This window comes from Grampus griseus, assembly GCF_964374135.1.
Source record: "Grampus griseus genome assembly, chromosome: 4".
In the NCBI taxonomy this organism is placed as follows: Eukaryota; Metazoa; Chordata; class Mammalia; order Artiodactyla; family Delphinidae; genus Grampus; species Grampus griseus.
The window spans coordinates 110,853,899-110,879,593 of NC_138997.1; the positions used below are offsets into that span (position 1 = coordinate 110,853,899).

The window sequence follows — 25,695 nt, forward strand, 5'->3', positions numbered from 1 at the left end:
AGTGAATTTTGAGTGTGATTTGCCCATTTGACCTTAATTCCAGCATCTGATTTTGGGGGAAAAAGAATCTGTCATTAATTGACTACCTGTGATCCTCACCTGAATTTTATTTCTTGAGCTGCCAAACCATATGTGGATGCTAGTGGCCAGTGGACCAAATGTGGCCCAACTTCTTGTCACTGATCCATGTGGAGGTCAGAGAAACAATGCTGACTTTTGTGATTAAACTATAGCGACAACAGACACATTCTTTCCTACAAATCAGTGTCTCATCTATTTTTGATGTTTTGAGAAGATCATTCAAAAATAGACTACTAAAGATAGTCCACTTATTTTATTTCTTTCCTGACCTGCTATTCACAGCAGATTGTGAAGGTTGATGTGTGCTGGCCACTAAGAACTCACATTACAGTGAAGTGGGTTGTCAAAATGTGGGTCTGAAAATGAAGTTGGGAATCATTTTCCTCTAGTCTCAAGATGGCTAAGTATTTTCTAATCTAATTTTTAGATGTAGAAATGAAATTCTTTAGATACTTCTAGTATATGATATTATAGGTATGAGATAACTTTGACAAATTTTATTTCTTTACTAAGATTTAATCATAACATTTCTGTCCTGTGTATCCAAAGAAAGCATTTGTTGGCTTGATGGTAAACACAGAGTAAGTCCAGATTCCTCAGCCTTGTGCTCAAGGATAGTTAGGAATTGTAATTGTAACTGTATTGTAATTGTGTTCGGCTACAAGTAACACTGACACAAAGACCAGTGTCCTAAATTACTTGGATGGCCATTTAGGGTTAATATTATGACTTCCAGCTTTGCCTCTTTTCCATTTCAAGATTCACCTCATGATCACAAAGTAGCTGCTGTAGTTCAGCCATGACTTCCATATTCCAGGCAAGAAGACAGGAGCCACCTGTCAGCCACCTTTTTTTTTTTTAACATCTTTATTAGAGTATAATTGCTTTACAATAGTGTGTTAGTTTCTGCTTTATAACATAGTGAATCAGCTATACATTTACATATATCCCCATATCTCCTCCCTCTTGCGTCTCTTTCCCACCCTTCCTATCCCACCCCTCTAGGTGGTCACAAAGCACCGAGCTGATTTCCCTGTGCTATGCAGCTGCTTCCCACTTGCTATCTGTTTTACATTTGGTAGTGTATGTAAGTCCATGCCACTCTCTCACTTCGTCCCAGCTTACCCTTCCCCCTCCCCATGTCCTCAAGTCCATTCTCTACGTCTGCGTCTTTATTCCTGTCCTGCCCCTAAGTTCTCCTCCATAACCAATTTTTTTCTTTTTAGATTCCGTATATATGTGTTAGCATATGGTATTTGTTTTTCTCTTTCCGACTTACTTCGCTCTGTATGACAGACTCACCTTTTTAAGTAGCTTTTAAGTTCCAAAAGCCCCACCCAATAACTTCTGATTACATACAATTGACCAGAATTTAGTCTCTTGGCTACCCAAATATGTCAGGGAGGATAGGGAATGTAATTTTCCACTGCTGACTCATTATCCCCTCCAGAAAAAAAAAAAGCCATTCTGTTTTCAAGAAGAAGGAGAAAATAGTACTAGTAAGCACCCAGCAGTTTCTGCCACCAGTGCCTTTTAAGACCTGCCTTAGCCCTGTCTTTTGCTGCCATCCACTGTTCTAAGCACTTTGCACTGTAGCTCCACCAGAGCCAGTGGTGTTCCCTGAGAACTCCCTTCATTGTCCTTCCCCATCCTTTGCTCATAGTTTGAAAGGCTTTGTCTCCCATCCCAACTATCTCTGCCTCTTACCTCTAAGGCATTGCTCAGATCACATTTCCTTTTTTTTTTTAACATCTTTATTGGAGTATAATTGCTTTACAGTGGTGTGTTAGTTTCTGTTTTATAACAAAGTGAATCAGTTATACATATACATATATCCCCATATCTCTTCCCTCTTGCGTCTCCCTCCCTTCCACCCTCCCTATCCCACCCCTCTAGGTGGTCACAAACCACCGAGCTGATCTCCCTGTGCTATGTGGCTGCTTCCCACTAGCTATCTATTTTACATTTGGTAGTGTATATATGTCCATACTACTCTCTCACTTTGTCACAGCTTACCCTTCCCCCTCCCCATATCCTCAAGTCCATTCTCTAGTAGGTCTGTGTCTTTATTCCTGTCTTACCCCTAGATTCTTCATGACCTTTTTTTTTTTCTTAGATTCCATATGTATGTGTTAGCATACGGTATTTGTTTTTCTCTTTCTGGCTTACTTCACTCTGTATGACTGTCTCTAGGTCCATCCACCTCACTACAAATAACTCAATTTCGTTTCTTTTTATAGCTGAGGAATATTCTGTTGTATATATGAGCCACATCTTCTTTATCCATTCATCTGTCGACGGACACTTAGGTTGCTTCCATGTCCTGGCTATTGTAAATAGAGCTGCAATGAACATTGTGGTACATGACTCTTTTTGACTTCAGTCACAGTTATGATCTGCCCCTCCCCCGTCTTTTATCTCATCTCTCTATCATAGCCCTTGTTAGCTTTCAGCCAGTGTATTAAAGTTTCACAGTTAATTTTCAAATCCTCTGTGATTCCTTCATCACCCTCACTTGCCTAGCAGAATAATGGCGTGTATTAAATATTCAGTTCATGTTTATTGGCCTGAACATCACATTGCAGACCTAATGCCAGCAAGATAATAGGAGATAGTCTTTTGTGCAACCGTTTTCAAAGGGTGTTCTTTATGTAAGAGAAAAAAAATTGGTTACATCAGCATTGTGAGTATCCTATTCCATTTAATACCTGTTGGCTAATATATAGGTCGTTGGTTACTTCAGTGAATAGTCTGTTGGGTAGACGTGCAAACAGCAGTTTGTTTGAAAATACTGGCTCCCTAAACATGTAAGAAACATTAACAGCCTGGGTCTCTTGGAATGAGGGCATTTGATGTGCCCCAGATTGGGGCACTCCACTGAGAACAAGCAATGAGAAAGGGAGGGTGACAATAAAAACCTTTGTTTCTGAAGAGCACCTGAAAGTACTATAAGTGGATGCTCTTCAGGCTGGTCAGTGGGTCAAAAGGCAACACAGCCTGAGCGCCTCACATTTGTTTCATAAATAAACTTTTTCATGATTTTTAGTGGTACTTTCTAAACTTCTTTTTCATGTTTTTGAGATGTTTTCAAATTCCAATTATTTGGGGAGGTTATTACCTAGACTTGCATTTAATTATTTTGAGGTGTTTACTTTTTCTTTTTTAATAATTTATTTTATTCAAGTGTAGTTGATATACTACTTTTTCTTTTTAAATATGGCCCTTTGGATGCCTCTGTGATAACTTGATTCATTCAGGTTGTATTCGTATATAATTGTTAGAATTTATGCAACATCTTTTTTTAAGATTAAAGAAATTTCTAACTTGCATTTCTTGGTGATTGGGCCTGGAAATTACATAAAAGGTGGTTTATTTCTGGGACTTGCTTTTAAAACTGTGTATAAACCATCTACCAGGTATATAACTGACTGAAGCATAATACTGGAAGGCCTTCCTAGGTAGTGCATTTCTTCTCACAGATCTGAACAGAATTGTTTCCTGTTGAATGTCATGCCGTATCTAAAATCAGATTTTTATGAATTTCCCCATTGCATTTCTCTACCATTTATACTCTGCTCACCCTTTCTCTCTGCAAACTTTTGCATTAAATACCTACCGAGCAGCAGTAAGGATTAATCATGGTACAGGGTCCAGTTGGGGTGACAAATATACAGGTAGGAAAGGCCTGAAAGTAAGACTGGCAAATAAAGCCTGTGGAGTGCCAGGCGAGGGAAGGGTTGGTGAGAGTTGAATGAGGAAATGTAGAAAACACCAAAAATAACATGCACATCAGCTTCACAGGAGTGTTAGGGTTTTGAAGGGAATGTTTGAGAATTGTCCGAAAATGGGAGCATCTCCCAGAATGGAGAAGAGCATGGGCTAATGTGAGAGGGACTGGAGAACACAGGGTCACTGTTGACCCCACTCCACCTGGTCCTCAAGACCTGTCTGCTCTTCACTCAGGGGTTACTGAAGCCCATCCCTTCCTGTCCCAAGAACAAATCATGCCTTCTGCATGTCAGTTAGACTCCAGTCTATCCCACGTATCATCACCGTGCTCACGTTCCCAGAGTTTTTATTTTATCAGGTAATCCTCCTGATGATGATGAAGTTTTCATTTATAGATAAAGTATATAATCCTCAATCTGAAATTTAGGGAACATCATCGTCTGGTACCGCTCACCTATGATTGCCCACCTCTTACTCTTCCCCCAGCATTTGCCCATCTCTTTAGCTTGACAGGCCTCCCCAGTGTTCTCTAAATAAATGATGGCCTGTTTGGCTCTACAGTTCTCTATGCCTTGGGTGGTCCGCTCTCTTCTCTGTCTCCCCTGGCTTCAAGATCCAACTCAAGATCTCTCCTTCGAGGTTTTCTGTGCAACTCTGTATGGATATGCTTGTGTGATGATTTCTTCCCGAATTTCATATGTGCCACCAATTTTGCTCATACATAAATATTGCCTTGAATTTAAAACATGATTATTTTGTCTCTTTGTCTAGATTGTAAGCTCTATGAGACCAATGACCACACTATACAATTATTTTTCATCTATTTTAGTATCTGGTGTAGCACGATACGTATATTTGGTATAGAGTGATTTCTCAATCTGGCACCATCACGTTTTGGGCTGGATAATTTGTTTCTGTCAGGGGTTATCTGAGCATTGTAGGATGTTTAGCAGCATCCCAGTATTCTACCCACTAGATGCCAGTAGCACCCTCTTCCCAGCGTGACAATAAAAAATGTCTCCATTTGTGCTAAATGCCCCATACGCAGCAAAAATACCCCCTGCTGAGAATCGCGGTATAAACGGAATAAATTCTAACCAGTATCTTGGTAGGAATTGGAGACTGTGAAAAGATTTGAGTGATGATGATTTATAGCATTTTGGGGTCTTGAAGGAAGACAGACTCAGTTGATGGAAGACAGGAAATGTAAAATAGAACTTTCTATTTTCTGTGATAGGCTGTAGAAAGTGTATTATAGATTGATGAGCAATTATGATGCAACTTAAGGTTAAGAATGGGCAAAATGACAGAAGTATTCTTAAGTTGAGGTTTCAAAAATATTTAGTTTTAGTTTTTAATTCATTTTGAACCATTTTATTCTTGGAAATACCATTTCCAATAAAATATTATTTAATGGGAAATTTATTTGGAGTTCATACTTAACCGGTCTCTTTGGATTAAGAAGTATGTTTTGAAGCATATTTGAGAAAATGATTTTGAAAGTATGGGTGCAGGTTATTATAAAGGGATAACTATTGACAAACATCAGTTGTGTTTATGCATAGTTTTCCAATTTTTCTTCTATTTGGCTATTTGAGTATTGTCCTCAAGTTTAGCAAAATTTTCAGCCCCAAGTAATACACCACACACACACACACACACACACACACACACACACACACACACAACACATGTGTGTGAGTCTGTAGTCTAGACAATGTTTACTGCTCCAGTACACAATGATATTGTATATTTCTATTACTCTATTGTAAGTTCTTAGTTTTTTCTTTTATTATAAAACTAGTACATGACGTAGATTCTACTTGGTTGACATGCTCCTGACCTAGAAATAATGCATGATATCCTTTTTTCACAGCTGTGTGCCAGCCACAGTGCAAACACGGTGAATGCATCGGACCAAACAAGTGCAAGTGTCATCCTGGATATGCCGGCAAAACCTGCAATCAAGGTAGGGAAACTGTGTGACACAAGTAAACAGTCACAAGCCCTCTCTACTCCTGCCTCATATAAAAATTTAAGTTCTCATGCAAACCACTTTTCTATAACTGTTGTCACCAAATATATGAGATGCCATTTTGCTGAAAGACAAAAATATAATAAGGGTAAATCTTTTAAAATCTGTTTAATCAGAGTGCAATTAAAATAATTTTATACTTTTATTCACTATTAATAATGAAAATGGATTTTGAAAAAGAGAATTGCAGCATCAGTAACCTTAGAAGCCTTACATTCTGCTTCTCCTTGTTCTTCCACTAACTAGTTGGGAAGCTTTGGCAAATTGATAGCCTCCTTGGATCTCTGTTAGATGAAAACACTTTAATACTCAGAGTCAGGTAGGAGGTTTGGCTTGAAATTTTGAGGTCCCTTCCAACTCTGAGCTCTTTGATCTTTGTGATTAAATTCCCTTCAACTGTTGACCAGTTTGTAATGTTCCTCTGAGAAGGATTTTGATTAACTTAGCAAGTTATTTTTAATTGGCGTCAGATGCTTATAAAAGCAAATCATTATTTAGCCCTCACAGTGCTTGGGTATTTTACATATATTATCTATTTTCATCACTACAATAGCATTAGGAGGTAGTGTTATTTATTATAATAAGCTATAAATAATATTTCATTTTTCATTTGAAGAGACATCAGGGATATTCAGTGTCTTGTCCAAGTTCACAAAAGTAGTTGGTAAAAGATCTGCTATGTCAGCTTAGAGCAATTGTCTATATAACTTCTGTTCTTTCTACCAGTGTAGTTTTGGATGAAGAAAACGTCATTGGAAATGTGATCCTCTGACGCATGCTGCATTACAAGGCTGACAAGACTTGTCTTTTTCATTAATTTCAACCGAAAACTTTCTACCATTAGGTGTTAAAAAGAAAAATACAGAAATAAAGAAAAGATAGGGTTAGATTTCACTAGAAAGATGCAAGGATAAAAGAGTAAAATTTTTCACCTATTCCTTAAAGTAATATTCCCTAGCATTTTAAAATTATATTTATTTATTTATTTATTTGACTGTGTTGGGTCTTCGTTGCTGTGTGCGGCTTTCTCTAGTAGCAGCGAGCATGGGCTACTCTTTGTTGCAGTGCGCAGGCTTCTCATTGCAGTGGCTTCTCTTGTGGCGGAGCGCGGGTTCCACGGCACGTGCGCTTCAGTAGTTGTGGCTCATGGACTTAGTTGTTCCGTGGCATGTGGGATCTTCCCGGACCAGGGATCGAACCTGTGTCCCCTGCATTGGCAGGCGGATTCTTAACTACTGCACCACCAGGGAAGTCCTTTTCCTAGCATTTTAAATGTCAAATGAAAGAGTTATGTAGGGTGTAACTGTCCCATAGATACATAGTTGGCCTCACCTGATACAGAAATAATCTTGTTGAAATACTCTTATTCTTCAGTATCTGATACTCCTTTAAGTGTGTCATGTAAACTCATGATTTACATAGTTTTCACAAGAACTAGGAACACTGAAATTTGAAAGTATATGTAATTGTTCCTGAACCAGATGAAATCCATGTTAGTAAAATGTGACGTGTCCAATGGTAGGACAAGCTGTTTATTCTAAAGTGTGTTCTTTAGTATCAGCTACTTGACTGATAGCTGATATTTTCCAAAGTTTCTTTTCTAATAATATATTTTTTTAACTTGGAATTTACCTAACATACGTGGGTAGTATTTTCAAAATAAGTGGGGTTCTTATTATCTCAGTTCACTCTTTTAAAAACCCATTTGATTTTTCCTCTCCAGTGTAAGTTCTCAAGTAGCAGCATGTTCAGTTCTGATTATTGAGTTGTCGGTGTTCATCTGAGAGTGCCAGCATGCTTCTTTTTTTTAAGTGCTGAACGTAAACCATCAAAGGTTCCCTTAATATGTCAACACCATAAAACTTTGTTGTCCTGATGCCAGGAATGTATACATAGAAGACTTATTAAAAGCAGCCACTGTTGAGATTGCAGAGAAATTCATTTACATTTATTTGCAGGAACTACATCAACTTTAATGTGCTTCAGACACCAAAACTATCATTGGAACATGGATCCATCTCTGGGTATCTCTTATTTTCAGAAAACCAGTTTACCATGTACTTTACCCTGCAATACATACCCATTTCTCTTAAGAAAAATATAATATACTGAGTTGAAATCTTGCCTCCCAAAACTAAATATAGTTAGGGGGAAGAGGATTTTATTAGTGGCAAAATGGGATTTGACACCTGTAAAAATAGTGCTGCCACTGAAGATGTAATTTCAGGTTCAGTCTTGAATATAAAATTCCAGTCCATATTAAACCTATGTGTTTTAATCATCTCTTTCTTTTCCTTCCTTACCATAAAAGCAATTGTGGCAAGTTCTTGATGGGAAGGTTTATGTTCTTTGAGAGCAGGAACCCTTTGTGGGGTCCCTCTGATTTCTAGGTTCCCGAAAACTTTTATCAAAATGATTTGCAGATGATAAGTGCACATTAAATATTTGCTTAGTGACTGTTTCATATAATGGCTTTTGGTCCTGAACACCATAGGAATGGGAAAGAGTTCCATGGAGTTGTCTGGTATAGCTCCTTAGTCTCTGAATCCGTGGACTATCTGTCAGAGTGAGAGAGGCGGCCAGGAGTGAGCCAGGTAAGTGGGAGAGCTGTCCAGAGACCCCCAGAAACGTTATTAGAGCAAATTGTCTGTATCTGCTATATAACAAATTAACTTAGACAGTTTTTTATTCAGACCATACATTTTAATAAAATGGAAAACATGCCTCAGAGATATGGGAAGTCAAATATGTTTCTTTTTTTTTCTTTTTCTTTTTTTAAGCACAGAGGTTTTGGCGGGGATGTTGTTTGTTTGTTTTGGGTTTTTTTGTTTGTTTGTTATTTTTTGGCCGGGCCACGAGGCATATGGGATCTTAGTTCCCCGACTAGGTATCAAACCTGTGCCCCCTGCAGTGGAAGCGTGGGGTCTTAACCAATGGACAGTCAGGGAAGTCCCTAGTTTCTTTTTTCTTGAGGAGAGAAATGTTAAGAAGAGGTATACTTGAAATAGTTAATTTCCACAGAACTGGAAATTAACATTTGATTAAAAGTAGGTTTTGGTATAAGGCAAAAATTATATCCGCTAAAAATTGTGTTGCGAGCTGTGTGCTTTAGGAACTCACCCCCTGGGAACTTGCTTGGCTGAGTGAACAGCTTGAGTAGATGAGTGCTTTCAGAGCTGCCTGGGGAGCAGCAGGGATAGCAGGGCAGGCCCACTGTGGAACAGGCTTAAGTTAGCAGACTGGTTACAAGATTAGTGTGAATCTGCTGGTGGTGACTTTTACTTGCCTCTGAGTTACTCTCCGGATTTGCCATAGCCAGATCATGTATCAAATCATGGCCTTGGACTGACCATATTCTGTAAGGCACAAGGTACCTTTCGTGGTAGATGAAATTCTAACCTGAACTCTGGCAAGATTTGCTTTTTCCCACCTTAGTTTCTCTGGTAATTTTTTTTAAAATAAATTTATTTATTTTATTTATTTTTATTTTTGGCTGCTTTGGGCCTTCGTTGCTGTATGCGGGCTTTCCCTGGTTGCGGCGAGCGGGGGCTACTCTTCATTGCGGTGCTCAGGCTTCTCATTTCAGTGGCTTCTCTTATTGCGGAGCACGGGCTCTAGGGGCGTGGGCTTCAGTAGTTGTGGCTTGTGAGCTCTAGAGCACAGGCCCAGTAGTTGTGATGCACAGGCTTAGTTGCTCCGCGGCATGTAGGATCTTCCCAGGCCAGGGCTCGAACCCATGTCCTCTGCACTGGCAGGCAGATTCTTAACCACTGCGCCACCAGGGAAGCCCTCTGGTAATTTTAATTCATTCAGATTTCCCCCCTCCTTGAGTCTCTGTACCCATACAAATCTCCTCAGCTAAAAAGGGATACTATTATAGATAATAACCTTTTTCATAACTTTCCCATTAGAGAATAATTTGGGGCATGTCATATACCATATCATTGCATATTTTCGGGAATGAAAGATATTCTTTTGAATTTACAGCATGCTTTATAATAATTTCAGAAGAAACAATTTATAAATATCAGTTATTAATGTTTTGACATGGTTTATGTTTCACGTGTTGAATTCCTTACCCCAAGGATAGAATCGGTATCTTATAGCACAGAACCAGACGGTAAACTTTGGTGAGCTAGTTAAGCCTCAGTTGATTGCTTTCCTTAGCACAATAGTCGAAGTGCTTTAACCCTAATATTAAGGGAGTTTCTTAAGGCCTTAGTGTTTGAATGATATGTGGTTTCAACCCCAGGAACCAATGTTCATTTAATTTGGAAGTTTAACTGGCTGTTAATAATATGAAGTCTTGAAACAGGATGGGATTGCCTTTTGACTCTACTTTGGGTCTCACCCATCTTATAATATTTTGGTTAGGTAATAATGGCCACAGTTACCATTTTTTGCAGAAAGCATCTTACGTGTATTCTTCTCTTTTTTTTCCAGCCCCAGATATCTCAGTCCTGTCCGTCTTTGCATGGGGTGTCTTATGTATATTCTAATTAAATGTGACCTAAATGTGACATAGTTCTTACACTTGATTTAAAACATCCATGATCTATTGTGTTATTTACTTAAATGAGATCTTTATGCAAATCATAAATTTATGCATAATTCTGGAGTGTTTTAAACTATTGGACAACATAATAATATAGGAAAAGATTTTAAATTGGTCCTATAAGACCTAGGTGTACCTAAACAGAGCAGGTTGATAATAATCAGTTTTTACATAATCTGTTTTTCTGAGTTTTCTGTCTGTGTTGATGACTAAAATCATCTTTTGAAAAAGGACCATCTCCTTTCTGGTGCTTAAAAAAATCGATATGAGGATGTACGTGGATGTTAACTTATAATGTTTGTGTGTTCTTGGGACACAAAATAGCAGTGATAAATTTTAAGGAACAGAAATTAAAATTAAAAAAGAGAAACCAGAAGAACTAGAAACTAATTTTTGTAAAGTATCTAAAGCATTCTTTTTGAACTCCACCAACTTTATGTAATTGTTTAATATATACTTATAAAGATTTTTAGGGCTAAAAATGACATCAGTTCAAAGTTGACTCTTATTACCTTCTTCCTGGTGTGAAGACGAACACTTGTACCCAACTCCTCTTGACCAAGGCAGTGAACAGCCTCTTTCACAACCCCTGGATCATCAAGCCACAAGTTTACCTTCAAGGGGTGAGCGTGCATTATCTCAGGTGGTCTGCTCCTCCCACCTGCACGGCTTCCTGCAGTGCTGTCACTTCTTGCCAATGTTCTGAAGACTCACCCCTGGAGTACCTAGTCCTCCACATTCCTGAGCATGTGAAGCAAGTATCAGGAATTGTCACCTGGTGCTGATTCTCTGTGCTCTACAATGCCTGGAGCCTCTGCTGTCCTTTCCCTGCCTCAAGTATCCGTTGCTTTTCTTCTTCTTCTCCGGGTTTCAAAATGTTTTCTAAAAAATCAGATAACAAAATAACTTCTGTTTTCCTGTGTAGGTGAAGTCAGGAATTCCAAAGCACCTGAGATTGGGGTTTTGATGACTTTCGCTAAATAGATTTTAGAAGCGCTCAAGTCCTCTTCCCCATGACCACATTTGGGGTGTAGAGTTTTTAGGTCACTTGGAAATCAAACCATACATTAGCTTCCTTCTTTTGGTGAACATTTTGTGATACTAGAAAGCCTGAGTTCTGGTTCTAGCACGGCGCTGAAGTAGCTCAATGATTGAGAGCAAGTCTTAGCAAACCAGTTCGTAATAGAAGGAGAGTAACTCCTGCTCTCTTCACCTACAGGACTGGTGTGAGAATAGAAACACCAGAAGTATTAATGTCTTCATTAGGCTGGAAGATTTTGTAGAAAAATTAGGTGGCAGTATGACTCTACAGTATTTCTAAAAGACTTTATTCCTCACTCACTCATACATTTAGGAACTTAGAATGACTGAATTAAACTCATTTAAATTATTAATTACTGTTTCTGCTCATAGGGAGCTTGATGCATTTGGATCAAGAAATTAGGGCAATGGGATGAATTTCAGAATCATTGAAATTTTTTTTTCTTTTAAAAAAATTTTTTATGGAAGTATATAATTAAAAATTTAAAGAGTAAAAGTTATGGCAGTTGACATATTGAGATCTGTTTGCCTGTGACCTCCACTTGAGTCAGATAAAAGTAAAAGCTTAGACTTCTGAGACATTGCACAGTTTAAGCCTCAAAGGGAAAAAAATGGTCTAAATTACATTGAATGAATGAAAGATTATTTTCCTTAAAAACCCATTGGGCTATCATACTCAATTAATCTCTTCCAGATTTTCAAGCACTTTTCAGTGTCTGCATGCTAATAAAATTTCTGATTCTTTTTTCTTCCTGAAGTGTAATTATAATGCTGCGCAGCTTGCAGTTTTTGTTCTGAACCAGCCCCTTCCCCTTCTCCCCCAACCCAAGCTCCTGAATTCACCAACTTGCTAAAATATGCTCCTGACTGGAATAGATGCTCTTTAAGAATTGTATATACAACAATTTAAGCATTTGAATATAAGTGGTTTAATTGTAAAGTTCTGTCCTTGATGTAAGATAGGTACATGATAGAATTCATTAGTTTTGTTTGTTTGTTTTTTTGCGGTACACAGGCCTCTCACTGTTGTGGCCTCTCCCGTTGCGGAGCACAGGCTCCGGACGCGCAGGCTCAGCGGCCATGGCTCATGGGCACAGCCGCTCTGCGGCGTGCGGGATCTTCCCGGACCAGGGCATGAACCTGTGTCCCCTGCATCGGCAGGTGGACTCTCAACCACTGCGCCACGAGGGAAGCCCAAATTCATTAGTTTTTTATCATAGATTTTCCTTATAGGGTATGTTACATCACAAACTTCTAGAAAAAAGAGCAAGATTTAAGTAAATTTAAAATAAAGGCACTAAAGTTTTCTTCCTACGTTCTCTTATCAACTTTTAAGATTGATTTGAGAAAGTGAGATCAAGAGTAATTGTTCTCTACATTTTGCTTATTATTATAGGAGCATTTACTATAAATTGGAAGTGTCATTTTTGAATTTCTGACTTAATCTGATAGTAATAAAACTGTCACTAGGTCTATAATCCAAGACATTTTGGAAGCAGCAAGTATTAACTCAATTTTATAAGGCATTTGGTCAGTAAGAAAATAAGGTATAATAATCATAGACTAGAAACCCTGAATATTGAGGAAAAAGTTCATCACCAGGACACCAGATGCTTTTAAACTTTTGAAGCTTCCTGCTTTAGCAAAGTTCTGATATTTGGTAAAAATTGATCATTGTTGATTATTATGGAATCCTATTTCATCGTTTCTGCAGTGGTTTTGTAAGGGTCAGTGGGAAGTTTTTAGGAGACACATGCGTGTGGTCAGTGGCAATGGTAGCAATCACGGGGGACATCGACAGCAGCCAGCTAACTATTAGGGAGTGTCATCCAGCCCGTCACCGATGGTTAGAGTACAGCTTTCTCAAATTGCTTTCAGCCTATCTGGATACTTACGTGTCAGTTTATTAATAGTAAAATAGCCAACAAGCATTCTACATTTGCCCACTGAATGCTGCCTGTTTATTTCCTTTTCCATATTATTTCATAGGTGATTCTCAGGTTGGTTTGGGTCTTTTTATTGGAATTATGACATCTTATCGATTTTACATTTCCTTTCAGTTTCATGATTCTTAACCCCAAAGTGCTTTTGCGTATGGGAAGGGAAAGATAAATTTGGATTGAAGACCACCAGCAACCCCAGTCTGGATCATAAAGACTCTCATAGCCATCGTAAGGGGCCCTTTATCAGCCAAGACTGGAGTGGCCTCAGCTTTAGTTCATGGCCATAGCGTCTGAAGAAATTTCCATCAGCGTAAATACACCTTGTATGGGAGCTGCCTGGAGCTATAAATATCTAACCAGTTCCCATCAGGAACTCACGGAAGTTTCTGGGGCTTGTTAAGAATAAACTTAAGGGTTCTTAATGGACACATTTTATATCCATCAGTATCCTACCCTTGAGGTACAGGATTCAGTCTTACTCTGTTATTCGTTGTACTATTCTGTTATATTTCTACTTAAGTACAAAAGAATATTTAAAACACAAAGCCTTTCTCTAACAATATATTCAGATTTAAATACTGTTTACTATAGTGTCAATCAGGGATTTTTCAAAGCCAGATGTGAATCTGCAGGGACATATTAGGCATGATAATTAACTCCTCTTAGAACATGAGAAAAGATTCCCTGACTCTAATTTTTAATAAATATTAAAATACAAGGTAGAAGAATATGAGAAGTGAAGTGAATACCCTTGACTGGACAAGAGAGTATGACGTTTAAAATTAAAGAAAGCGTAGGAGATGATGAAGGCGTCTGGTTTATCTACGTAACCTCCGCAGGCTTCACCCAGCTGCAGATCTGCTTACAGTTGTGTGAAGGTTAGAAAAAAGGCCAAGTTGGCAAGATTTAAATTTGGTTAGATTTGAAAACAACTTGCGACTAGATATATCCTTATTTCTGATTTGACGATATGGATTAGTAGATAATTAAATTATGCTAATCAGGTACTTAGGCTGGCCGTGCAGACAAAATAAACACGTCATTTCTTCTTAATGAAGTCTGTATTTTGGACATTACTGTTTCAGTGTATATTTGTCATTATGAGATTTATTTTCACTTGAGGCAGTGTTCAACTTGAGTTGGAAAATTCTCAAGTGAAGTTTATTTACTCACTTCATATTGATATTTAAACCCATACACCTGAAATACATAATGATAATCTATTATATATTATCCACTAGTATTTCTTTATGCCCTTCCTAACTGCAGAATGAATGAAACTATGATGTTGGAGGGTCTTTTTTTTTTTTAAGTTTATTTTGTGACTCAAATGCTTTAGTAAAGTAGGAGACTGACATTTCTTCTTTAATCTGAGATCAATATACACTTTATAAGATTGAACAAGAGGAACCTCAGTATTGATCACTCTAATTCAATGAGCTTCTATCCTCTGAAAAAAGAGCTTTTCTTTGGGAAGGTCAAAGCAGTCTAGTGTTAAAAATCCATGTACTTTCTGTAAACTAAGATAGGCTCACACAGTATGTTCTTTAAACAGAGACAGGAAGAAATTGAAATAGGAAGATCACATTGTCAGGAGTGAATCTAGTAGTATCACCCAGATATTTTGAGGTTCTGGAGTCAGAAAGATGGTTTGTGCTCTGCTCTTTCTAGGGAGGATAAGCCACGTGTCTGTGAGGGGAATCTTCCCAACTGTCCTTTGTAAACAGAGATCACATGCACTACATTACTTAAGCTTCAGAAATTCACACGGCCTTCCATTATTATAAGGCTTTCGGTCACCTCTGATAGGAAACTCCTGGTGGCCCCCAGTGTAACCAGCATTAAAACGAAGACACTGTGAACAGACTCTGTCTCTTATGTAAATGGCTGGTTACTATAGCTTGACTGACTCCTCTTCATTCTTCGGAATAGAGAAGCATTTTCAGTGGTTTGCTTTAATGTTGAGGCTTTGTCAAATTTCTGCTTCAACCCCATTCTTTTCAGATTTAAACGAGTGTGGCCTGAAGCCGCGGCCCTGCAAGCACAGGTGCATGAACACTTACGGCAGCTACAAGTGCTACTGTCTCAACGGATACATGCTTATGCCGGATGGATCCTGCTCAAGTATGTCAAGAATCTTAACTGCTTTGGGCTTGACTTCATGCTGTGCTCTGGGAGTGTGTGAAAAGTGGCCTCCTAGCCCTCCTCCTAAACAGGATGTGAGCACGTGTTTGTATGTGTGCCTAAGGAATGGAAAATCAAAATAAGAGTTGCCCATTGTAGATGTCTAACATTCTTTTGTCAGGGGTGCCAATGTTAAATTGATTCGGAAATGGTCTTTAGAACAAGACTCACAAAACTAATGTATTTTCTAACGTTTTTCCTAGCACTTTTCTGCTTGTCTTCTATCTGGGCATAGAACTATTCCATGTAGAAAAAGAACATTGGTGACCATTTGAGGGCTATTGTGCTCTTGGTAAGGATGGACACTAAATTATTTGCTGGTAGAGAATCCATCCAGCCTGGTGATTGAGTATAAACCGTCCATAAGTACCTCCTCACTTCATTTTTTTTTTTTTTTTTTTTTTGCGGTACACGGGCCTCTCACTGTTGTGGCCTCTCCCGTTGCGGAGCACAGGCCCCGGACGCGCAGGCTCAGCGGCCACGGCTCACGGGCCCAGCCGCTCTGCGGCATGTGGGATCTTCCCGGGCCGGGGCACGAACCCGTGTCCCCTGCATCGGCAGGCGGACTCTCAACCACTGTGCCGCCAGGGAAGCCCCTCACTTCATTTTTACATTTCTTTATAGTAGTCTGAAGACTAAGTTTTTTTCTTAAAAAAAAAACCTACTTCAAATTTTAAAAAATGATTATAATAACATAAAAGTAGATTTCATGTGTGTCTTTGTAAGAAAGAAATGGATGGTGTTTCCTACTATCATTTTGATGTGTTTATAAAACAGACAATGGCCTGAAATTCTCTGCAGGCTGAACATTGAATTGAGATTGTGGTTCTATGATATCCAACAATTGATGACTTGATTTTTAATTTTACTGAACTGTCAGTTAAATTGGTTAATTATCAATCAGTTAATTATCAGTTGTCTCTCCCTAACTGGGTTGCATTTTATAAAATAAAAAAGGTTAGCTAATTTTATTTATCATTGCATATTTAGCATGGAACTTTTTGCAATAAGGTGAGTTCATGTTTATTAACATGTGACAGTGATGCTAGAATCCTCTAACATTGTACAACTCAGTGGGAAATCTGCTGTGCCTGGAGAAGTTTAATGGATGGTTGAGACAGTTACTTGGATGCCTTAGTTAAGACCAGCACTTAACATGAGTAATCTGGAAAAATACCTCAATGCTCCAATTTCCTTGGCCACTGGAAAAGCTTCCAGATAATCTCTCTGAGATAAAGTTTTACATTTGTCTGCTATTTCTTCAAATACATTAAAGGTCTTCCCCAGATGCTAACAGAGCTGGTTCCCTTCTTAATTATCCCTGAGGGAAGAAGGTCTTTGTGTTCTTCCTCCTATTTTTGACTTTCTTTAGACTGTTGGAGAACTAAGCCCTTTTCATCTGCATTGTTGATTCAGTGTCACTGATTTCAGGACAAGTAGAAAACATAGTTATATTAGGTACAGAGTATGCCCTCTGCCTCTCTCGGACAGTCACTGTCTTTCCAGGTGCCCTGACGTGCTCCATGGCAAACTGTCAGTATGGCTGTGATGTTGTCAAAGGACAAATTCGGTGCCAGTGCCCCTCTCCTGGCTTACGGCTGGCTCCTGATGGGAGGACCTGTGTGGGTGAGTTGTAAAATCAAGCATCTCTATCAGCAGTCTCTGTAGGGTAAGGAAGAAAGTGAAATGTGATGGCAGGAAGGAAAAAGGGCAGTTACTTAACATCAGGTAATTAGCTATCCTTTAGACAATATCAGATGTCTCAGAAGGGGACCTCTCTCTGTGAAAAGACCGTGGAAACTTTGTTTCCAAAAAAAAATGAGGGACAGGAGGAAGCTTCAGGCAGAGGAAACCACACGTGCAAAGGCATCGAAGTTTAGAGGGAGCATAATATTCAGGGAACAAGAAGAGCTCAGTATTTCTAGGACGTAAGAGGCAATGAGTATTGAAGCTGAGCTGGTAGACAGGGCTAGACTGTATGTATTGCACTAAAGGGTTAGGTTTTTTTTTTCCCCCCTGTAAATTAGGAAGGCAGTAAAAGATTGTGGTTAAGAGTCTGGGCTTTGTTTTTAAACCTGGCTCTGCCATAGACTTGATATGTAACCTTAGGTAAGAGGCTTCCTTTCTTGGCGCTTCAGTCTTCTCATCTTTAAAATGGGAGTAATGTCCTTGTGAGGATTGAATGAGATCATGAACGCAAAGAGCTTGGCACGGTACCTCACATGTAGTAAGCACTGAATGAATGGAGGTATTTGGGGGCTCAAGAGATATTTACTGAGTATTTTCTATATACCAGGCACTGTGCTAAGTGCTAGGATATAGAGTAATGGACAAAGCAGACAAGATATCAGTCCTCTGGAAGAGGCAGAAAAGAAAGAAATATTCAGTAAAATTACAAACAATGCCAAGTGTTAATATGAATAACTAAGGGAGTAAAAAACAAAAAGGATCTATTTTAGAAAATAATGGTCAAGGAAAGCCCTGAAGTTAGACATGGACCATTGGCCACAGGAAGAATCAGCCAAGCTGGTGAACACGTTGCAGAGCACTGCAGTGAAAGAGAGGTTGGTCTGTTTGAGGTTCTGAAGGAAAGAAAACCATATCCTTAAGTACAGAGTATGGGGTGGGGGGTGGCTTGAGATACAGCCAGTGAGGTGGGTGAGAACTGTTTATTACAAGGTCGTCAAAGACGTGATGAGGAATGAGGAATGAATTCAGAAAGCAAGTAGAAACAGTTGAGAGTTTTGAGCATGGGAACAATCCCTTCTTATGTCTTAATAAAATCATTTGTTGACAGTTGAGTGGGAATGCTTTGGAGAGGCTAAGATTGGCAGGGAAAAGGCCAGTTTGGAGGCTCTTGGAATAGTCTATCCTGGGAGATGGTGGCTTGGGCTAGGGTAAAGGCAGTGGGTGAAGAGCAGAGTAAATGAGTTCAAAGAATTTGTGAGAGGTAGAATCAGCTGAGGTTAAGGGAAATATGGTTGTCAAGGATGACTCATGTTTCTAGTTGAAGCAACTGGGGGGGGGATACAGGTGCAGTACATGCTGAGATACGGTACAAGAGGAGGACGGCTTGGCTTGGAAGGATGAGTTGAAATTTGGAGATATGGGATTTATGTTGCCTGTCAGGGCAACCAGCTGGATAACATTTATGATGAGCCACTACGTGCGCACAACCATTTGCAGATAGTAGTGTATTTTAAAAGCTCCTCCGTCTGAACGTGCTGTTGCCCTTCCTAAGACGCATTGGCTTATGTTTCTAGACATTGATGAATGTGCTACTGGAAGAGCCTCCTGCCCTAGATACAGGCAGTGTGTCAACACTTTTGGGAGTTACATCTGCAAATGTCATAAAGGCTTCGACCTCATGTACATTGGAGGCAAATACCAATGTCACGGTAATGAACCCCAGCCCTTGCTTTGTGTTGTTTTTTCCTGTGGAGCGGAAAGGTCTCTTAATTATGGTGATGACTGGGATGTCAAGGGCAGGGGAGGGTACTGGCATTAAATTAAACAAACAGAAGTGAAACTCAAACACTAGCAGTTCTGGGCGCACACTACTTTATTTCTTCTCTTTATCTGCCAATTTTATGTGAACCTTCACATTGCAAAAAAAAAATTTTATTTGAAACTGTGTATTTTTGGTGTCATCATATTTATCATAAAATAATCATATTTCTTTTATGTGTAATCATATTTATCTCCCAAATAAACCTCCTCTTTTCCTACTTCCTGATGCAGATATAGATGAATGCTCCCTTGGTCAGTATCAGTGCAGCACCTTTGCTCGATGTTACAACGTACACGGGTCCTACAAGTGTAAATGTAAAGACGGATACCAGGGCGACGGACTGAATTGTGTTTGTGAGTCATGCTTGTCTCCCAGCTCCAAATTCCAGCAGGAAGTACAAGATTACACAAAGGCCATTACTAGGAAAGATAAGGAACAAGATTAATTATCAAACGAATATCACTTTTCATATCTAGTAATACTAGTCCGTGATTTCCACAAACAATAAAATCACTTGCTCAGGAAGTTTTAAAAATTAAAGACTCAGTAATACATTCTAATCTTAAAAGCATTCAGTTCCTTGACTAAACTCTCTCAGTAGCTTCTCCTTAGCTGGTACGAAATTATAGAGCCCTCCTTGAGAATTTGATTTTAAATGTATGTTTGTCATTAACATTAGATTATAATGGTGGGATAATCTGAATATATTCTTTCCTCTGTTTTATGCCTCCAATTCTGCTCTTAAAAAATCATTTCCATATTTATTTTCTCTACGTTCAGAACTGTTTTGCTTTTTAAATTTTTATAAGCTCTATTTGTAGTATGGCTATGTATGTCAGTAGATAAACATTAAAAAAGTACCCTCCAAGATGAAAGTTTCACAAACCAAAGGCCACAATTTAGCATACATTTCATGCAACGATAGATCATTTTTTTAAATGTCTGGAGTAAAATATTTACTGAAAATCATGGGGCATAAAATCATGAGGATTAAAGGAGTTTTGAAGGGTCATGTAGTTATACTCCCAGTCTGGAATATATGCTTACAAGAAGATTAAATATTAATTCCTTTCGGTGAATACAATCAAGGACAGAGTTTCCACAGGTGATCTTGGTGACCTCTGAAATTTTTTTTTAAAAAGCAATTGTATAAATTAGTAAAGGGGAAGGAAAACCAAATATAGAACAGTGAGTAGAACATTTAATGTCAATGGATTTGTGTGAATTTAATTTATATAAAGTGTGGAAGAGAAAACTATTAGTCTTCAGACAATTCTAAACATGATTTTATAATATACACATACCATGGAGACACTTAACATAGACTCTAAATATACATTTCTCATATTTAAAAATTTTTAAATATCTCTGCATTTAAAAATCTCATTGATTCTTCTCTCTTTCCACTTTACAAATACTTAAAACATTTTATGTTTCAGATGATACATTTCATTACAGAAAAACAATATAATTTTTGTGTATATCCACCAAATAGATATATGTGTGTATGAATATATATGTGTATATATTACATATACACACACATACTAAGTTTTTTTGGAAAACAGCCTGACTTAACAGTAGGGGAATATTCTCAATGTGAAAAGTAAACCAGTTGGCATGAGGTATTTTGATGTGTTTGTTTTTTGCAATTTGATATTTTACTTCTTAAGGTGAGAGGGTTGTACACTAATTTAAATACATTTACTGTTTTAGATATTCCAAAAGTCATGATTGAACCTTCAGGTCCAATTCATGTACCAAAGGAAAATGGTACCATTTCAAGGGGCGATGGAGGACACAGTAATTGGATCCCTGATGTCAGAAGTACTAGGTGGCCTCTGAAGACACCCTATGTACCTGCTGTCATTACCAGCAGGCCCACCTCTGAGCCAACAGCAAGACCTGCCCTGAAGCCAGCGCCACAGCCTGCCCCACCCACAGAACTCAGAACACCTCCACCAGCAGCAGCCCCAGGAGGACCAACCACCAGCCTGACAAGTGTAGCACCAGTTGCCACTGTGTCTCCAAGAAGGATTACAGTTGACAACAGGATACAGACAGAGCCTCAGAAACCCCGAGGAGATGTGTTCAGTGAGTCATAAACGTTACCACATTTTTTTGAGGGTTTTTTTCCCAGTTTTATTGAGATGTAATTGACATACAGCACCGTATACGTTTGTGGTTTGGCTTATCCGTATCATGAAATGATTACCACAGTATGTTTAGTTAACATCCATCATTTCACGTAGATACAAAATAGAAGAAAAAGGAAAACACATTTTTTTTCTTTGGTATGGGACCTCTTAGGACTTACTGTCTTAACAACTTCCATATAAGTTATACAGCAGCTATAACTATAGTCGTTGTTGTGTATATTGTTGTATGCTACATCCCTGGTACTAGTGTATCTTATAACTGGATTTGTACCTTTTGACCACCTTCATCCTGTTTTCCCTTCCCACCTCTAGTAACCACAAATCTGATCCCTTTTTCTATGAGTTTGTTTTCTTTTAACAGTCCACATGTAAGTGAGGTCATGTACAGTATTTGCCTTTCTCTGTCAGATTTATTTCACTTAGCATTCTATCCTCAAGGTCCATCCATGTTGTCTCAGATGGCAGGATCTTCTCATTGTTACGGCTCACTAATATTACACTGTAGATATGTTTATATATACCACAATTTCTTCATTCATCTGTCAGTGGACACTTAGGTTGTTTCCATGTCTTGGCTATTGTAAATAATGCTGTGAACGAAGAGGTGCAGATATCTCTTACGCATAGTGTTTTTATTTCCTTTGGATATATTCCCAGAACTAGGATTGCTGGATCATATGGTAGTTCTGTTTTCAGTTTTTTGTGGAACCTCCATACTGTTTTCCATAGTGGCTGCACCGGCTTAAAATCCCACCAACAGCGCATCAGGGTTCCCTTATCTCCACACCCTCACCCACTTGTTATCTCTTGTCCTTTTGGTAAACAGCCATTCTAACAGGTATGAGGTGATATTTCATTGTGGTTTTGATTTGCATTCCCTAATAATTAATGATGCTGAGCATCTTTTCATGTATCTGTTGGCCATTTAGTGTATCTTCTTTGGACAAATGCCTGTTCAGGTCCTTTGCCCACTTTTTAACTGGATTATTGGATTTTTTGCTATTAAGTGGTATGAGTTCCCTATATATTTTAGATGTTAACCCCTTGCCAGATACATGATTGGCAAACATTTTTTCCCATTCCATAGGTTGTCTTTTCGTTTTGTTGATGGTTTCTTTTGCTGTGCAGAAGCTTTTTAGTTTGACGTCATCCCACTTATGATTTTATTGCTTGTGCTTTAGGTGTCATATCAAAAAATCATTGCCAAGACCCATGTCAAGGAGCTTTCTTCCTACGTTTTCTTCTAGGAGTTTTGTGGTTCCAGGTCTTATGTTCAAGTCTTTAATTCATTTCGAGCTAATTTTTGTGAGTGGTGTAAGTTTAGGGTCTAGATTCATTCTTTTGCATGTGGCTATCCAATTTTTCCAGCACCATGTATGAAGAGACTGAATTTTCTCCCTTGAGTATTCTTGGCTCCCTTGTCAAATATTATTTGACCGCATGTGCTTAGGTTTATTTCTGGGCTCTTGATTTTGTTCCATTGGTCTATGTGTCTGTTTTTATGCCAGTACAATACTCTTTGATGACTATATCTTTCTAGTATAGCTTGAAATCAGGAAGTGTGATGCCTACCACCTTGTTCTTCTTTCTCAGGATTGCTTTGGCTATTTGGGGTCTTTTGTGTTAGCACATTTTTAATAAGCTTTTTATGATGGCATTTCAACCACAGGCCATGGCTTGAATAAGAATAAAACTCATAGATACAAAGTGTAAGTTATATATCCCTATTGTGAAATATTGTAAAGAGCTATATAGAAGCCAGTCAGTTGGGCAAATAAGAATGTGAATAGAAATGGAAGGAGTATCACAAAGTTATATAGTAGATCACAGCTTCTATCCAGTATGAGAATTCTAACATATTCATATTTACTTGAAAACTCTTAGAGATGGGGAGCTTAATATAGCACGTGCCATGTAACTTTTAATCTGAGTGTTCATTCATTCAATCAGTAAACATTTTTAGTGTGTTTTAGAATGCCAGGCCCTATATTAGGCATTGGGCTTACAAAGGTAAAACAGAAAACCTTATAGTCTGGTGGAAAAGACAGTTGCCCCGAAGATAACTGTGGTACTGTGTTAGTGGGAGAGATTTGTGTGGGACATTATGGGGGTAGAGAGAAAGGGTGCCTAACCCATCTTTGGCCAGGGACAGTTTGGGGAGTGGGGAGGCTTCTTGAGTGAAATGGGGCAAAGGGGATGAAAAAAGGGAGGCATTATAGTTCACGGGGACCACACAACAGAGGCACAAGTGTAGGAAGCAGCACAGCATGTGCAATAAACTGCCAACAAACTGGCAGTTTGAGCCAAGGATTGATGAGAAAAACTGGACAGCTACCCCTTGTATTTACTGTAAGCTGGTGGTTAAATCTAAACTGGAGCTAGGTTGGATTTAAAGATTCCAGATTTTTAATGGGTGACTGGGTACCACCAATGGTGATAGAGGCTATAGGTAAAGGAGAAGTTCTGAAGGAGGAAGAGGTTGTTCCCTTATTACCAGAATAAAATTTGTAATTTTTCGACCTCTTTCTGAGCCTTTTAATGTGCTCTCTTTTTAAAAGTTTCTCTTGCTTCCCATTATTCCTCTCTATACCAACACACATACGAATTAAAAATAACATTGAAGGGCTTCCCTGGTGGTGCAGTGGTTGAGAGTCCGCCTGCTGATGCAGGGAACGCGGGTTCGTGCCCCGGTCCGGGAGGATCCCACATGCCGCGGAGCGGCTGGGCCCGTGAGCCATGGCCGCTGAGCCTGCGCGTCCGGAGCCTGTGCTCCGCAACGGGAGAGGCCACAACAGTGAGAGGCCCGCGTACCACAAAAAATAAATAAATAAATAAATAACGTTGAAGTTCACCAACAGAATTTAGCAGGATGAAACTGGGGAGACACGGAGTTCCGATGATGTTTGAGAGCACTTGTTCTAAGAGAGTGTGATCTTAAAGACATGCCCTGGGAAAGAAGTACCTTGATTCCATGCCAAGGCTGTTGCATGCCACAGATAGCATTGCTGCCTCTGGATATTCCTGCCAAAAATTAAATTCCGCCCTCATTTCATCTTCAGCCCTAGCTGCTGGTTCATGTCAGCATGGATGAGGATTATTTTGGACACTTCTTAATTTGCTGTCTGGAGACTTTAGTATATATTCCAAATAAGAGAGTGGTTCTGTTCTTAATTCAGAACAAATAACTAGTATTTATTCATTGTGAAAACAGAAAGGAACCTTAGCACTATTTTAGTTCAACGCCATTTATTCATTGACTGTTTTCTTCATTTCTGGCATAATAATTTCTTAAGCCATCCTTGTTCTCCACTGGTCTGAGTAGACTTTGGCTCTCCTCATTCCATGAATTTTCAGGTGATGTTAATTACAGCCACTGTTGAGCAGTCTCCAAATAGCCCCATACTTCAGTTGTGTTTTTCTTTACATTGAAAGATATATATATGTTTAATGGAAGAGGTTGTTAAACAGAACTTTCCTCTGTGATGTGTGTGTGTGTGTGTGTGTGTGTGTGTGTGTGTGTGTGTGTGTGTGTGTGTGTGTGTGTGTGTGTGTGTGTGTGTGTGTGTGTGTGTGTGTGTGTGTGTGTAGGTATGTATTGTCCCCCAAGAAAAGACTATAAAGATATTCTAAAAGGAAATCAAGGAAGAAAAACAATTATACCACAAGTACATCTCTAGCCCAGACTTCTCCCCAAACTCTAGACTTGTATATCACCTGCCTGTTTAACTGCTCTAGTTGGATGAAGATACATGTCTCAAGCTCAACTTGTCTAATCATTCCTGATCGTCACCCCAAACACATTCTACCCACAGCTTTTCCCGCCCCAGGAGATAGCACCTCCATCCTACCAATTGCTAAGGCCAAAAAACTTGGAGTCATTTTAAATTACTTTTTATACCCACATTGAAGCTGTATGGAAATCCTGTCAGCCCTGGCTTCACATTATATCTGAAGTGTGCCTACTGCTCACCATCGCCAGGGCTACCAGTCTGGACCAGGCCATACTTCCCCCTGGTGTACAGGTCCAAAATCCTTTTTCCAGATACGTAATAGAGCATTTTTTTAGATTTTAGAAAAGTAATAAGGCGCATTTGCTGTATAGCACACACTGAAGCATATTAATGTTTCTGCAGGGAAACATGAATATTTACACTAATTTGGCTACTAAAGCCATTTAAGTTAGGTTAAGTGAAGGTTAGATTTGCCACCTAATGAGTTTATGGAAGCAGCTTTTGGATTTGAGAATGACGGGTGAGGACCCGCGGATCTGTACTGAGGTAGCCTTTCAGCTGGTCTGCCTGCTCCCACCCTTGTCCCTCTGCTGTCTCTCCTCAACCCAGCAGCCAGAGTCATCTTTTAAAACTTAAACGAGATGTCATTGTTCAAAGCTCTGCATTAGCACCCACTTCCTTCAGTGAGAACAGAAGCCCTCCCGGTGGCTTCCAAAGTCCTCAGAT

At 39.0% G+C, this 25,695-nt stretch overlaps 1 protein-coding gene across 2 annotated transcripts in view; it reads left to right on the forward strand.

Annotated features, from left to right (window-relative positions):
• Positions 1-25,695, forward strand: part of NPNT (nephronectin) — a 75,930-nt gene that overhangs the window by 26,210 nt on the left and 24,025 nt on the right. The window contains exons 4-10 of one of the 2 annotated variants that reach the window (XM_082653507.1): positions 5,687-5,779; positions 10,931-11,023; positions 15,389-15,508; positions 17,075-17,194; positions 18,832-18,966; positions 19,310-19,432; positions 20,796-21,173. In XM_082653507.1, coding sequence (XP_082509633.1) covers positions 5,687-5,779; positions 10,931-11,023; positions 15,389-15,508; positions 17,075-17,194; positions 18,832-18,966; positions 19,310-19,432; positions 20,796-21,173 — 1,062 coding nt within the window. The remainder of the gene's footprint in view (positions 1-5,686; positions 5,780-10,930; positions 11,024-15,388; positions 15,509-17,074; positions 17,195-18,831; positions 18,967-19,309; positions 19,433-20,795; positions 21,174-25,695) is intronic. The other variant, XM_082653506.1, reaches the window with a different exon arrangement.